The sequence below is a fragment of the Dasypus novemcinctus genome, chromosome 23, assembly GCF_030445035.2.
Source record: "Dasypus novemcinctus isolate mDasNov1 chromosome 23, mDasNov1.1.hap2, whole genome shotgun sequence".
Taxonomy (NCBI): Eukaryota; Metazoa; Chordata; class Mammalia; order Cingulata; family Dasypodidae; genus Dasypus; species Dasypus novemcinctus.
Genome location: NC_080695.1, coordinates 7,404,135 through 7,419,523, shown reverse-complemented (window position 1 = coordinate 7,419,523; position 15,389 = coordinate 7,404,135). Strand labels below are relative to the sequence as shown.

Here is a 15,389-nt window from a genome sequence, read left to right as displayed (position 1 = left end):
TGTGTGGGCCTGGGGACTTCTTGTGGGAGGCAGGGGTGGGCACTCCTCTGGGGTGGATCTCACCTGTCCACACACCAGCGTTTGTGGGTGCCCCACTAGGGATCCAGGGAGGCCGTGGGGCCAGGGAATATTCTTACGGGGTGGGGCAGCCCTGCGTGGGCACAGGCAGGCTTGGGAGGCACTTTCCCTTAGGAGCAGGGCCACCCTGTGTGGATTTGTGTCCTTGCCTGTAAAGTGTGATTAGAAGGGTGGCCGGAAGCATGAGATGCATGGGGGCATGAACGGTATCCCCCCAGAAAGCCCCACTGAGTCACAGACAAGGCAGGCGACACAGGACCTGGCTCAGGAGGTTCTTGGTGCTGCCGGGGCTGGGGGTGGCCGCCTGGGGCCTCCGGGCTCAGCACCCAGCACTGAGTCCATCCCAGGACACTGGTGCCTTGGCTAGGGTGGTAGTTTGGTTCCGTGCATGTCTGAGTTTCCTCATCTGTAAAACCTCATGTGGGCGAACAGGAGGGTCCGCCTGTAGTGGGCAGCCTGCCCCGCCCTCCTGCTGCCCATCCTTCAGCCCACCCTCCGGGCAGATGCCTCATGTGTGGCCACAGAACCCTGCCGCACCCAGTGTGAGTAAGCCCCCCCTTGCATGGCAGGGTGGAACCGCCAAGAGGGAAAACCAGAAAGACAAGTTCTTGGCCTGGGACCTGGAAGAGCCTCTCCAGGCTGGGGCGCTGGGACCCCCACCCACCAGCCAGGACGCAGCAGTCCAAGCCTGTTGAGAGCTATCCGACAGCCCACAGGGGGGTGCCCCTGGCTGCACTGTCCCTGGACCTAAAAAGCCATTTGCGGTTGGTCTTAGGGGAGGGCACACGAGCCCTAGAAAAGATCTAAGTGTTGGCTTGGTCAGGAGGAAGCTGCAAGGTCCATCCCTTTAGTCCGTGAGCACTTACTGGGCACCTGCTGTATGCCGGGCCAGGCCCGTTGTAGAAGACACAGCCCCTCCCTGTGGAGCTTCTGCACGGAGGGTCGCTGTACAGAGGAGTGTCCCATCGCTTCCCTGGCCTAAGCTTTGCCGTGGGCTGTGGGGGGCTCCAGGCCAGGGGAAGGGCTGAGTGGGGCAGCCTGGGGCCGCTGGCGTCGGTGAAGACGGCAGGGCTGGCGACAGCATCCTGCTCGGGCAGGGGGCGCAGGCGAGGGGCACCTGGGGGCCGGCCGGAGGAGCCAGGCCCGGGCCCCTCCCCACGCCGCCCCCTTGCCTCAGACTCCAGCCGGGAGCCCTGGGCCCCAAGGAGCGCCAACGACCTGGCGCCGAGGGCTGCGGGGCGCCTGCGCCGCGCGAGCCCGCCCCGAAGCGCACCTGCCGGGCTCGGGCCTCAGCCCCAGCCCCTTTCCTGCCGCGCTTCCGGCGCCTGTTCTGGGCCCCGCCCACCCGCCTGCCGCGCTTCCGGCGCCTGTTCTGGGCCCCGCCCACCCCGTCTGCCGCGCTTGCGCGGGCTCCCCAACTCTCTAGATCCGGCTCGGCCGCGTGTGCGGGCCGCGCTGACATGCGCAGTGCGCGGGGGCTGCGGGCCGGCCGGGAGCGGACGCTGGGACGCCGAGGTCAGTGCGCTGGCCGGGGGGGACCGTGCTGTCTGATTTGGGCCGACCCCGCGCCCTCCCGGCTGCATTCCCCGACCTGCGCCCCCGGGCTCAGGGTCCGGGCTGGGCACGGCCCGGGCCGCTCAGGTGCGACTGGCCCCGCGCGCCCCCTCCAGCCCCGGGTTCCAGCCCCAGCCCCCCACCAGCCGGCTCTGGGACCTTGGGCAAATCCCTGCTCTCTCTGCGGCTCCACGTTCTCCTTTCTAAATCAGGGAAGGGGTCTCAAGTTTGCCCTCGGTGACCGACCCTCGCGCGCCGCAGCCAGGCGGCCCCCACGTGTTGGCACACCTCTGCATGCGCCCTTGTGACGTTCCGGGTGGTTGGTAGGTTGGAAAAGCTCACGGGAGTGTTTAGAGCTTTGCTTTATGAAATGATTTGGCTGTAGTTATTAACCAGTTATTTTGTCAGTTGTATAAATGCCTGTGTGGCTTTTCTAAGTCTATTGTGTACAGAATGAGAAAACCTGACCCACACATAGTGTCCAGATGTGAGGCTGTGTGTTTGAACGCTGGGTTCAGCAACTAACGAGATCCCTGTGGTGGACAGGTGTTACCTTGGGCTTGGCTGTTCCCCGTTTTGGAGCTTGGAGCTGGTCTGGTTTCTTCCCCCAGCTAAGACATGCAGGCCCTGCGTGGCTGGCATAGGGCACGGCCCCTGGCCCGGGTGCCCAGTGAGGACTGAGGCTGGCAAAGGAAGGGCCTGAGCCCTTTCGTCCCTCAAGCCAATAGCGCTTCCACAGTCCAGACTTGTGGATTGAAGCATGAAAATGTGTTTTGAAATCTCATCCTGCAAAATTGTTCTTCTATGAGGGAGGCGGTGTCAGGCCTTGACTCCCCCTTGGATTTGGTGCAGCTCCAGGTGGGTCAGGGGCCTCAGGGTATTGGGTGAGAGCGGGCTGGGTGGTTTTGTGCTGTGTGTTAAAGATGGCAAGGTCAGCCCTGCAGCTCTAGGGATGACTGTCAGCTGACTTCCCACACGATGCTGGGAAGCATTTGTGTGTGTGTTGAGCCATCTGTATTCTCGTCCGCAGCTCCTCTTCTTGGTCGCGGCTGAGCTCTGCCGGACGGGCCAGCATCCTGCCAGCACTGCACTTGCAGTTTAAAAACAAAACGCAGCCTTTGACTCCTGGTTAGTTGTGCACTTCCAGGATGAAATGCCTGCAGATTAGAATTCTAATCCTTAGCAAGGAAACGGGTCTGACTCGGGAGCTGCGGCCAAAGGAGCCTTCTGTCAGTGCCCTAGAGCGCTGCTGTGTGTGACCTTTGCCCTCTGGCCCAGGCGCCTCCAAGTCAGGGCTGTGGCATTTCCGGCTACACGCCTGGGCCTTGCACAATGCAGCTGGGCGGCGCTACTTGAACAAAGCTGCTGTGCGGAGGGGCCTGCTCTGTCTCCCTAGACATGGGGACAGCCCGGGGCTAGCCGAAGTTCTGGCGCAGAGCACTGGCGTCAGGCCCTTTGGGGTCTGGAGACCAGCAGCACCGGCCTTGGAGCCTGGAATCCAGTTTTGCTGGATGGCTGGGAAAGCACAGGTCCCAGGGGGAGCCCCCGGCCGGGCCCTGAGACCCATGGCCCTCTGCTGGCTGAAGAGTCTCCTGGCGGGGCGTGTTCTGTGCTCGACGCTCTGGCCAGTGGCTGCAAGGGAAGGCCCTGGGTGCCCGCCCCCGGCTTGTCCAGCACCTCAGGAAGGCAGCGGAGAGGAGGCCGAGCAGCTTCCTGCAGGGGTGACTCCTTCCTGTGCTCACCCCAGCAGGGGAAACCTGCAGCCCCTCCTGTGAGCAGGCCGCAGGAGGAAGCCTCAGTGGGGAGCCAGTGGGGTCTCTCCAAAAAAGGAAATCCTGCCAAGGACCAGTAGTCACGTGCTGCTACCAGCTTTGTTTTTCGTGGACTGGAAACTACTAACTGAACACTGTGGCCCCCTGGAGCTGGGTCTTTCCACTCTGCTCCCCTGCCCCCACGCCACTGCATCCTTTGATCTGCTCTCAGGCCCCGAGGCCTGAAAGAGTACAGAGAGGGGAGTGGCTGAGGCTCAAGGAGTTGGGCACCCGCCTACCATATAGGAGGTCCAGGGTTCAACGCCCAGGGTCTCCTGGTGAGGACAAGCTGGTCCGTGTGGCGAGCTGGCCCACGTGGAGTCCCGCCCTGCGCAGGAGTGCTGGCCCACACGGAGAGCTGGCGCTGCAAGGTGAAGCAACAAAAGGAGACACAGAGGAGAGACAATAAGAGTCGCAGCAGACTGGGGAGCTGAGATGGCGCAAGAGATTGAGCATCTCTGGAAGGGCCCAGGATGGGTTTCCAGAGCCGCCTAGAGAGAAGAGAAGCAGACAGAGAGGAAGACACAGCGAATGGACACAGACAGCAGACAGCGGGGGGAGGGGGGAGAAATTAGTAAATCTTTAAAAAAAGAAAAAGAACTCATAGTCCTCTAGTCCTTGTGCCTTTGCAGGACCAGGCCTCCCTGCCTCTGGCATCGCTGCTGTGCAGCTCACGGCCTTTGTCCGGGTCGCCGTCTGCACGCGCCCCGTCTGCTGGCCTCGCGTCTGTCGCCGTGGCGGGCAGAGCCCACCCCGTGCCTCCCTGTTCTCCTGCGGTCTCTCTGCCCCACCGGGAGTTCCTCGGGCACAGGGATCAGTTGTCCTGCCTGTGTCCCGGGAAGCGCGGCCAGCAGTCCCCGTGGCTGTTGCGGCTGCGGCGCTGGAGGCCGCCCAGCACGGTCACGCGGCCGGCTCCCACCAGGCCTGGCGCTCGTGGAAATTCCTCCCTGCGGAAAAGGCAGCCACTGTTTGGAGGACTGGGTGGCAGTCTGAGCTGTTAAAGTTGTGGGAACAAAAGGAGCTGCTCGAGGTGTCACTGGAGTCTGCGTTGCTAGAAACCTCATCCGTTCTTGGAAGAAGAAGGTCTCAGGATGATCAGCCTGGGGTCCCCCTTGTTTCGGAGCCCGTCTCACCTCAAGGTGGGGCCAGGTGGGGCCCAGGCAGCAGGGGGGTGATTCGTGTTCTCGCCCCTTCTTGTGGGCGGCCCCTCCAGTGTGGGGAGGGTAGAGGTGGGCTCCGCTGTGCCGTGGGCCACGCAGTCTTCATGGGGATGTGTTCCTGACACACCCATCAAGAGGCACAGACTTCTCCACAGCGGAAACAGGATTTCTGTCTCCAGAAGGATGCTGTGTCTGTGTCCAGCTGGAGTCCAGAAGCCTGTCTCGGCAGTGGTGCGCGAGGGCCTCGGCTGGCGCCTGTCGGGGCCGTGCCTGCTGGTGGGCATGCCTGAGGCCTGCCTGCCTCCCGCCAGCGCTCCCCGCCCACCAGCGCGCATTGACTTTAAACAACCTTGCTGTCACATCACAGGTTGTTGCGAGCAGCCCATGGCTCTGACCTGTGTGGCCAAGGGACACGAAGCCAGGTTTGCGCCTCTGTGGGGGCAGCTGGGCCGTGGCCCTGGGCTGCCCACACTGGCCCCCGCGCAGGGCCTGTGTCCCTCCCTCAAGGCCTCGTGCTCCTTGGCGGCTCCGAGCTCCCTCTCTGGGCTGGGAAGAGGGAGGGTGGTTCCCACGGAGGGCGCGCCCTCACGGGCCCCCCGTGAGCCCCATCCACCCTGACCTGGACTCAGCCTCACCTGAGGTCCCCCTCCTCTAAGACGAGGGGGCCGCCGGGGCCCTGGAGTGTGGATTCTGGGCTGTGTGTCCCTTGGGCGTCCTGGGGGCGGCTCCGGCAGTTTGCACCTGTCAGAGGCCCAGATGGCACGAGACCCTCGGGTGCGGCTGCGTTGGGGGGAGCGGAAGGGTGGTGAAGCAAGGCCAGCTGGGGGCGCTTCTCAACCTGGGTTCCACAGTCGGGTTCTGAGCTTGGATTGAGAAAAAAATGTATCTTTATTTTCGTTTAGCTGAAACTGAAGTTGAGCGTCTTCTGCGTGTTGGCAACACCTGTGCGGCGTTAGCAGGCCCTGGTTCCTGTGGCCAGTGGGAGTCACGGGTGCTGCCCCTGCTCGTCGTAGTTATACCACAGCAAAGTGTCGTTCGGATTCATTTCTACTTTAAAATTACAGGACACCCAGCCTGCTGTTTGCCTCTTATGTCTAGGGTTGATAAAGCAAATCTATTACTGTATCTCATGTTTGTCTTAATATTTTATTTCAATTTGTACCTCTATTTATTACTATCTGTTTTATTTTGTGCATTTAAGAATACCTGAGAAGGGGTCCCCAGGCTTCGCCAAATTGCTGCAGGATCTGGGGCCCCAGATGAAGGAGTCCTGCTCTCGCAGGGACACAGAGATGGTTTGGCGGCGGCGACAGCAGCAGGAGTGCCAGGTCCACGTGGCAGCCGCTCTCCCTGTCCTCCAGGAGCTCACGTGGGTCAGGCTGTGAGCGCCTCGAGGGCAGAGCCCGCGTCTGCCTGCGCGCCCAGCGCCCAGGAGGCCGGGGTGGGCAGGAAGCCGGCAGGAGCTGGCCACCTGCTCGGCCCCGCAGCCCCCAGTTCCCTGAGCAGATGGCGCTGCCGAGACCCTGGCCTGGACTGGATTCCGGCAGTGGTGGCTTCCGGGCCAGGCCGGGCCTTCCCGCGGGGCTGCGTCACGGTCAGTGGGACACGTGTGTGCTCCCTGCTGCCCATGAGGTCCTGGTGGCTGCACGAGGGAAGACGGGTCGCAGTTCCCTGTGCCGTCAGCTGTGTCGGCCCAGCAGAGAGCGGTTCCTGCAGCAGTGAGGCCGGGCACAGACTGCGGCCGGCGGTGTGGCCAGGTGAGCGCGTCGGCGGCTCCTCCCACAGCGTCCCTCCAGTTCACGGTGGCCCTGCTGTGTCTCAGGGTGGTCACCTGGTGTTCATCAGAGCAGCAGCGCCCTCAGGTGCTGGTGTGCAGATGCCCTGAAGTTACCAGAATGAGGATACCTTAAACAAATTGGGAGGTCAGGGGCCGAGTTTAACATCAGATGTTGTTTGAGTAATAGTGTATCACAAGATGTTTTTTAACTTTATGTCGTACATTTAATAATTGAAAATATAAACAATTGAAAAAAAAGTGTTGAATAAAAACATTTCTTAATTAAATGTACTGGATGTGTATAAATTTTTCTTTGACTCATACGTTACACAATATATTTGGTTCATAGTAGTGCAGTCATTTAGTATTTGTCCTTTTGTGCCTGCTTGCTTCACTCAGTGTCCTCCAGGTTTGTCCATGTTGTCATGCTTCACGACTTCATCTTTTCTTAGGGTTGCATAATATTACATCCTGCGAATACACCACGGTTTGTCCATTCATCAGTTGTTTCCAACTTTAGGCAGTTCGTCACTGAACATCGGTGTGCAGATGTCCGTTCGTGTCACTGCTCTCAGTTCTCTTGGGTATATACCCAGTAGTGGTATTGCAGGGCCACGTGGCAAGTCTATATTCAGCTGCTTTAGGGACTGCCAGACAGTCCTCCGCAGGCATCCCCACCAGCGGTGTGTAAGGGCTCCTATCTCTCCACGTCCTCTGCAGTTCCTCTTGTAGTTTTTGTCTTTTTAATTGTGGCTATTCTAATAGGTGTGCAGCGATACCGCATTGTAGTTTTGATTTGCATTTCCCAAATCATTACTGATGTTGAGCGTTTCTTCGTGTGTGTTTTTGCCATTTGTATTTCTTTGGATAAACATTTGTTCACATCTCTTGCCCGTTTTGCCCAGTCACCGCTGTGCGCCTTAGAGGATGCCCCTGGGGGTACACCAGCCCCGCCCCGCCCTGGGTGCTTTGTACTCGGCTTCCTTTACGGTGCCCATCTGTGTGCTTGCGCAGAGCTGGTGCAGCCGGCTCGGCGTCCTCTCGGTGTCCAGAGCATCTCTCGCCCCTGGCCCACTGTCCCTGAGCTCTGGGCACCCCCGTGTGCCGGCCAGGGTCCGCACCTGCGCCAGCCGTCTGAAGGTGGAAGCCCACCGCTCACAGGCTCCCACTCCCCATTCCTGAGTTTGGGCCGCCGCGCCCCCCGCTCCTGAGGCCCTGAGCCAGGCAGGGCCCTCTTGCTGGCGCTGACCTGGCTGGGGGTCGGGGTGGGGTGCCGGGTGCTTGCCGTCTTTGCCCCCACCAAAGCTGACAGGGACACGCTGGGGGGCTCAGCCCAGCCCCGGGGCTGGCCCCGCCATGTGTGGGGGTGCAGAGGCTTCTCCCATCCGCCGGGTGGTGGGCGGGGCGAGCCACGAGGCCCCTGCAGAGGTCGCCGGTGCCTTGGGCAGCCACACTGCAGCCTCCAGGGGAAGACGGGGCTCTCCTTTGACCCGGGCGCCGGGGGCTAAGGATCCATGAGCTGGGTTCAAGGAGGGAAGGGTGTTCCGGGGGCGGGAGAGAGCGCCAGCACTCGTCAAAAGTGAGAAGAGCAGGTAAAGCCGTTTTGGTCCTGGGTTACGCCTAACGCACAGCACTGCCGTTCCCACATCCCCGGGCTGCAGGTGTGCTCCACACTGCTCCCAGGGGGTCCGCAGGGGCATCTGCCAGGCCGGGGCGCCACACGACCCGGCCGCGGCAGAGACCTTGGTCTTTAGCTCAGGGCCAAGCCCTGCGTCTTCCCTCTGATTCTGGGGTGTTGTCTCCCCGCCGCGCCCGAGACTTAAGGTGTACCCAGCAGAAGCACTGGCAGGTGCTGCGAGCCCGCCCCGGGGCCCAGGCCACCCCTGCCCACCGCACCAGAAGCTCGCGGAGGCTCGGTCTCCAGGGATGGGCTCTGCTGGGGAAACGCCCCCGCCGAGGGCCCTTGGAAGCGTGGCAAGGAGCCCCTGTTCGGGCCGCTGCAGCCGCTGTGGGCCGGTGAGGCCGTCTGTGCCCCCGACTGGGCAGGTACGGCCTTCGCCAGCGCAGGCGCACCTCTCCGTTGCGGGGCTCCGCCCACCATGCTTGTCTGGCACGCTCGGCACTCCTCCCCGGGCCCTGGCCCATGCAGCAGCCGCCCCTTGTCACGCCGGGCAGAGCCCGTCCTCCGAGTTCCCACACCAGAGCGGAGCTCTGCGTGGCTCCAGGGGCCTCTGGGGACACGGTGCTGCCCCCACTGCCCCTTGTAGGCCTCGCGCTCAGAAGGCACATGACCGCAGAGCCCTCGCCCGCGGCCATGGGGCTTCCATGCAGTCGGGGCGGCAGCCGGGGGCTCTCACGGCACGTGGCAACACGTCTGCCCGCCGGGGGCCTGGCAGCCACGGAGCCTGTGGCCAGCATGGGAGTGGCTCGTCCCTGCCTGCTGCCACCGACCTCTCCAGCCCTGGACCCCGCAGCAGGCCACGCCCCTCCAGGGCCCACCCCCTCCAAGCAGAGCCCGTGGCCTTAGGACATCCCGCCCCAAAGCCCCGCGGGAAGACCACCCCCCACCAAAGCCCCCGGTGGGACGGGAAGGGCACTCCTCTGTCCCTGGGAGACCCACCCTCTCTTCTCAACAGCTCCTGCTTGAGCAGTTACGCCACTACGAGCCGGCGCCAAGACACCCTCCGCCTGCGCCTCCAGCCACACCCCACAGCGCGCCCCGGGTGGCGGCTGGTTAGGGACCCCACAGAGGCCGGTTTCTGAGGTTGGCTGGGCACCGTGGCACAGGAGATGCACCAGCGTCCCACCTGGCCCCATCCCGCAGCCTCGCGCCACTCTGGGGCCTGGGGCAGAGGCGCCTGGTCAGGAATCGGGGTGCCCCCACCCCCATGCCTGCAGCACCCCCACAGCTGCCAGCACACCTTGTCCCAAGGTGGCCCATCAGAACTGGCCATGCCCCTCCCCGAGCTAACAACTGCCTCAGGAACGGGGAGTGCTCACCGGCTCTCTGCCCCCAGGCCTGCGCGGCACCTCGGGGCCCGGCACCCCCCGGGCTCAGGCTGCAGCGCCCAGGGTGACACCAAGGTCACAGCTCAACGGGGGCCGCAGGCCAGGCCTCTGCCCGGCGCCGTCCTGGGAGGCGCTCTGTGCCGAGACCGGGCAGCGGCGGCTGGGAAGGGCCACTGGCCCCGGCCACGCAGCAGCTGCCGCAGCCGCTGCCCTTCCAGCCTCAGGAGCGCCACCCGCACCCGGCCCCCCGGCTCTGAGCAGCCGCTCGCTGGTCCTCTGGCCCCGGGCCCTGGGCTGGGGCATCCCGGGGCCCCCGGGCGCTGAGCTGCGCAGGCGGCCGGCCTCTCCCCTGCCCGAGGCGGGGCCGCGGGGGCCCGCGGGAGCGTTGGCGGTTTGCAGGTTACGGGCCTGAGGCAGGCCTCAGGACCCTGCTCTCCAGCCGCAGCGTGGCCTCGGCCGAGGGCTTGGGACCCCTCTGCGGCCTCATCCCTGCGCCTCGATGAGAGCAGTGCATGCCGCAGGGTCGTCTGGGGAGGCACCTGCCACGCCCCACCTTCCCGCCAAGTCATGGCCAAGTCGTGGTGCAGGCTCGGCCACCCCTCCCGGAAGCCCAGGCGGGGGGCCAGGCTGCTAGCCACACACCCAGGCCTCCGCCTCGTGGGCCCCCCTGGGCGTCCCAGCCTTTTCCAGGCGCTGTGCAGTGTGGGCAGCCGCCGGCATGGTCTTGGCAGCCCCCCAGGCCCAGCCAGCCATAGGCACCAGGTGGGCCTGGGGAACGAGCAGGGCAGGGGTCCCAGGTGGGGGCCTGGGGGGCCGAGCGGGGCAGGGGTCCGAGGTGGGGCCTGGGGGGCCGAGCGGGGCGGGGGTCCGAGGTGGGGGCCTGGGGGGCCGAGCGGGGCGGGGGTCCAAGGTGGGGGCCTGGGAGCCCGAGCGGGGCGGGAGTCCGAGGTGGGGGCCTGGGGGGCCCGAGCGGGGTGGGGGTCGGGGCCTGGGGGGCCGAGCGGGGCGGGGGGCCGAGGTGGGGGCCTGGGGGCCCGAGCGGGGCAGGGGTCCAAGGAGTGCCCTGCCCATCCAGGAGGGGGTCAGCACGTCAGTAGTTGTCAGAGGAAGACATCCACCCAAGTCCCAGCCCCGCAGGCCTCTTGTGCTCGGGGGTGGGGGCCACTGGGGCTCAGCGAGGGGCCTGGGGGCTTTGCGAAGGAGCCAAGGCCGGACCGCGGGGCCTGCAGGTGCTGTGAGGGTCATGGGAAGTCCGGCGCTGGTTCCAGTTCCGACGGGGCCCCGCACTTAGGCCGACCCCGAGCTCGCCGTGGCCGTCCTGGGCGCAGCGAGGCTCCGAGGTCAGTGGGGCCCTCGCTTCCTCCCTGTGCGGCAGGGCTGGGCCCCGCGGCGTCGGAAGCGCCAGCAGGTGCCTGCCTCACGAGGTGCGTGTCCCCGACTTGCAGGGGGCGTCTGCGAGTGGACAGGAGCAGGAGCCGGGCCCAGCGCTGTCCCCAGAGGAGAAGAGGGCCCTGGAGAGGAAGTGGAAGAAGGAGCGGAAAAAGGAAGAGAAGCAGCGCCTGCGGGAGGCGGGCCTCCGCGCAGCCCGGAGCGTCCCCTCGAAGCCAGGCGGGGCACAGCTGGCCCTGGACTACCTCTGCAGGTAGGGCCCTGGGCGGGGGCGGGCACAGCCGAGAGGGGCCCCCCCCAGGGAAGAGGCCACCTCCTCCCAGCCCTGAGGCGCTGCATCCTTGCTGTATCCACAGCTGGGCCCAAAAGCACAAGAACTGGAAGTTCCAGAAGACGCGGCAGACGTGGCTCCTGCTGCACATGTACGACAGCGACAAGGTGGGTGCCGGGCGGGCGCTCGGGCTCGGCTCCCCCGGCCCCGGCCCCCTGGCCGCTCGTTGCAGCTGCGGCCAGGAGGGACCGCCTGTTCTCCCCGCACCTTCGCAAGTTTAAACACAAGGTCAGGAATCACACACAGGCCTCTGGGTCATCTGGTCCAACCCTGAATTTTCCAGAAAAAAGCAGGCTCCGGGGGGAAAGACCCCTCTCTGGCCTCCCACAGCCCCCATGGGGCTGGCCCGCGCCTCACCCACGGGTGTGCTTTCCCTAGGACGTGCCGACACCCCGGCAGTCCCTGGGGCTTGCCCGTGGCAGGCAGGAGCCGCCCGGGACCCTGGCGTGGCTTCCCACGCAGGACCCTCCTCTCTGCGAGTCCAGCTCGGCCCCTGGCTTGGTCCTGGCGGTCCTCAGGCCTGGCACCTGCCGGCTGGACGTCGTGCACACACCACGTGGAGCAGAACCCCTCCCCTCTAGGATCCCTGCCTCGGAAGGGCCTGGGCTGTGGCCCCAGGTGTCAGCCTGGACGCCCACCTGTGGGTCCTGGAGCCCGGCGGCTCCCAAAGGGGTTGCCCAGAGGCTGCTCTGGGGACCAGAGGCCCTGGAGAAACTCCGTCGGGGGGCTGGTGTCCAGGCACCTCCTGGGCTCACTCCCCAGCGCCTGCAGCGGGCATCGCCCCCAGCCCGCCGAGGCCCGCCCCCTGAGCCCCACTGCGTTGTCTGTGCTCGTGGACCAAAGCGTCAGGTGGCCGGGGAGGCCCGTGACAGAGGCGCAGCGCCGCAGCTTTCCCAGCTGCCTTCTGCGAGCCAAGGCCCCGCTCAGCTCTTAACCCACTGAGATTTACTTTTTTAAAAAGGCTTATTTATTTATTTCTGCTCCCTCTCTCCATCGTCTGCTCTCTATGTCCACTCGCTGTGTGTTCTTCTGTGTCTGCTTGTCTTCTCATTAGGCAGCTCTGAGAACCAATCCTGGGACCTTCCAGAGTGGGAGAGAGGCGATCATTCTCTTGCGCCACCTCAGCTCCTGGTCTGTGTCTTTTATTGTCTCTCCTCTGTGTCTCTTGTTGCGTCATCTTGCTGCACCAGCTCTCTGCATGGGCCAGCACTCTGCATGCCCGCTGGTCTTCACCAGGGACCCTGGGCGTCGCGCCCTGGACCTCCTGCGTGGTAAACAGGAGGCCGACATCCGCCCCCTCCCCCCAAGACTGCTTTCAGTTCTCTCAGTGATGTGCTTGTGTTCCTGCTTTCTGACTTTCCAGTTAGGGGTATTATCACTTAACTTCCCACCGTCGACGGAGCCGTACCTGCGCTTCACACGCACAGCTGCCCCCCGCACGCACGCTCGCCCGCCTCTGCCTGCTGGAGCGCGCCGCCGTGCTCTGCTGCGTCCTCAGCACCATGGGCAGTGAGCCACGGGTAGTCGAGGATTGCCTTTCCTTCCCAGTGCAGGTGTCTCGCGTCTTCACGTGCGGTTTTCTCTGTGTCTGGTGCTTTGCCTGGCACCTCCCTGGAGTGCCGGGGCCCTCGCCACGCGCCAGGCTCAGCAGGGCCTCTGCGCTCCTTCAGGCCGCCGCCTCTTTCACCTTCAGACCTCTCTTCACCCAAGCCCTGGGTCCTCCTCGCCTCTCTCGTGTTGGTCTCTGCTTTCCTGGGTTCTCCAGTCAGTTTTTTAGGACCTTGTATCTTTGAAAACACATTTTTCCTTTTTCTTCCTACACTCACACTTAAGAATATGTGGCTGGGTTTAGAATTCCTAATTGGAAATTAATTCTTGTCCTTTGAAATTTGGCGTCAGCAAATAGACCATGTAGTTGGTGGCTGTGGAGGGCTGGGTTGGCGTCTTCTTACCAGGACGTCGACCAAGACTGCAGGTGCTCCCAGAGACTGAGGGGGCGAGAGCGGCAGGGCGGCAGCCGCCGGAGAAGGGCAACTGCCGTGAGCACGCGGCACGGCCCCCGCACGACTGAGGGGACAAAGAGTCAGTGCTCGTAGTTGAGGCCTCGATACGTGCTTGAGTAGCAGGTGGACGCCCCGGTGGACGGTGGCCAGGCCGGGGGAGCTGCAGGGCCCCGGGCACGACGGCCCCGAGCACACCGGCCTCAGCCGAGCTTCGCTGGAGCCGCTCTCAGCAGCCCGTGTCTCTCTAGGATTGTCCCATCTCGCTGAGCGCTCTAGGCAACTGGCCTGGTCACTCTGTGCGCGCGTAACCCTCTGTCTCTGACAGGGTGGCGTCACTCCTGCTTGCGTTCCTGAGTTAGGTCGAGTCTGCTCTTTCTCGGTTGGTCAAGCTGAAGCTTTTTAAAATTTTTTTTTCATCTTTTCAAAGAACCAGATTCGTTTTGTTAATATACCCTCTGGTTTTTGTTTCCTGTTTATTTGATTTCTGCTCTAATTTTTTTTTTCTCTCCCCCGACCCCCGGTTGTCTGTTCTCTGTGTCTATTTGCTGTGTCTTCTTCTTTGTCCGCTTCTGTTGTTGTTAGCGGCATGGGAATCTGTGTTTCTTTTTGTTGCGTCATCTTGCTGTGTAAGTTCTCCATGTATGCGGCGCCATTCCTGGGCAGGCTGCACTTTCTTTCACCCTGGGTGGCTCTCCTTATGGGGCGCACTCCTTGCTCGTGGGGCTCCCCTACGCAGGGGACACCCCTGCGTGGCACAGCACTCCTTGCGCACATCAGCACTGCGCATGGGCCAGCTCCACACGGGTCAAGGAGGCCCGGGGTTTGAACCGCGGACCTCCCATGTGGTAGACAGATGCCCTAATCTTTATTGTCTCCTTCCTTCCGCTTGCTTTGGATTTAGTTTGCTTTTTTTCCCCCAACTTACGTTACTGATGTGAGATCTTTTTTTTTTGCTCCTAATAGTGGGTGTTTATGGCTATAAATTGCTGCCTGAGCACTGCTTCAGCCGCAAATTTTGGTGTGTTGTGCTCTCAATTTCCATTTCAAAATACTTTCTAAGTTCTCTTGTAATTTCTATTTTGACTCATGGGTCATTTACAAGTATGCTTTTAATTTCCACATATTTGTGAGTTTACCACATTTCCCTCTGTTGGGTTATAATTTCGCCGTGCTGTGGTCAGACAACACTCTGGCTCAGGGATGACACCCGCGGAGCTGGCGCCCGCCCGGGGTTCTCGGGCCAGGGGCAGTGCCACAAGCATCTTGCTTCTCTGCCCGGCGCCCACGTGCCAGGAGCCGCCCCGCCAGCCCGGTGTCTTGTTTTCTCCCCAGGTCCCCGACGAGCAGTTCTCCATGCTGCTGGCGTACCTGGAAGGGCTGCAGGGCAGGGCCCGGGAGCTGACCGTGCAGAAGGCCGAGGCCCTGATGCAGGAGCTGGACGAGGCAGGCGCCGGCGGCCTGGACGCCCCCCTGGCGGAGAAGACGCAGCGTGTGCGGCAGGTGCTGCAGCTGCTCTCCTAGTGGGTGGTGGGTGGGCCGGAGGGCTCTGGGACCCCGCAGTGTAGCCTGGCCGCCACGCAGCAGTGGGGGCCCCGGACACTCAAGGGGCTGCAGGGCCTGGCTCAGGGCTTCTGGTTCCTTCTGAGGCTTGCGCCCTCTTTGGCCAGAGATTCTTTTCGCACACGACAGCATTTGGGGTCTGCTTTGGACGTGCTGGGGGGCTCCTCTGACCTCCTGGTCTGCGGCCGATGGGGAACGGGAGGCCTTTCGTGCTCTTACGCTTGGAGCAGGGCAGCTCTGGGGTAACCGGTCCCGGGTCCTTGCCGAGAACGGCCCTCAAGGCCCAGGGAAGGCGTGTGTGGGGAAATCCCTGTTTTTCTACAAAGGGGCTTTCTCAGGAACGTGCCCAGAGCCAGCTCCTCCCGCCAGCTGTCCCCCAAGTGCGGGCATGTGGTGGGTGTCCTGGGCACTGAGACCGACTCCGCAGCTGCGGGTTCAATAAAGCCGCCCCGTGCCGGGCCCCCCCGCACCAGCCGTGCCGCCTCGTCCTCTCGGCTCTCGTGGCCTTGCGGTCCAGAGCGCCCTCCCTCGGGGCGAGGGCTTGCCCCTGCAACTCCAGCTGGGCCTGACACTCACGGGCCACTCACCCCAGGTGTCAGCGCCCTCTGCCGCCTCCCGCGCCCTGTACCCCTAAATCACGGTGCCCAGAGGCTCCGCACCTGCCGGGGCGGCCGACACCAGGGGACCCGGTCAGCAAGTGGGGGACGGTGTCCAAGC

At 63.5% G+C, this 15,389-nt stretch overlaps 1 protein-coding gene and 1 long non-coding RNA gene across 2 annotated transcripts in view; both read left to right on the top strand.

Moving 5' to 3' along the window:
* CHLSN (cholesin) overlaps window positions 1-15,146 on the top strand; it is a 127,224-nt gene extending 112,078 nt beyond the window's left edge. The window contains exons 3-5 of the mRNA XM_004483838.5: window positions 10,835-11,031; window positions 11,135-11,216; window positions 14,445-15,146. Coding sequence (XP_004483895.1) covers window positions 10,835-11,031; window positions 11,135-11,216; window positions 14,445-14,633 — 468 coding nt within the window. The 3' untranslated portion in view covers window positions 14,634-15,146. The remainder of the gene's footprint in view (window positions 1-10,834; window positions 11,032-11,134; window positions 11,217-14,444) is intronic.
* LOC139437396 (uncharacterized) lies at window positions 1,497-6,667 on the top strand. Its single transcript, XR_011647159.1, has 2 exons — window positions 1,497-4,582; window positions 5,506-6,667. It is a non-coding gene; the product is annotated as an uncharacterized lncRNA (long non-coding RNA).
* Window positions 15,147-15,389: the final 243 nt, after the last annotated feature.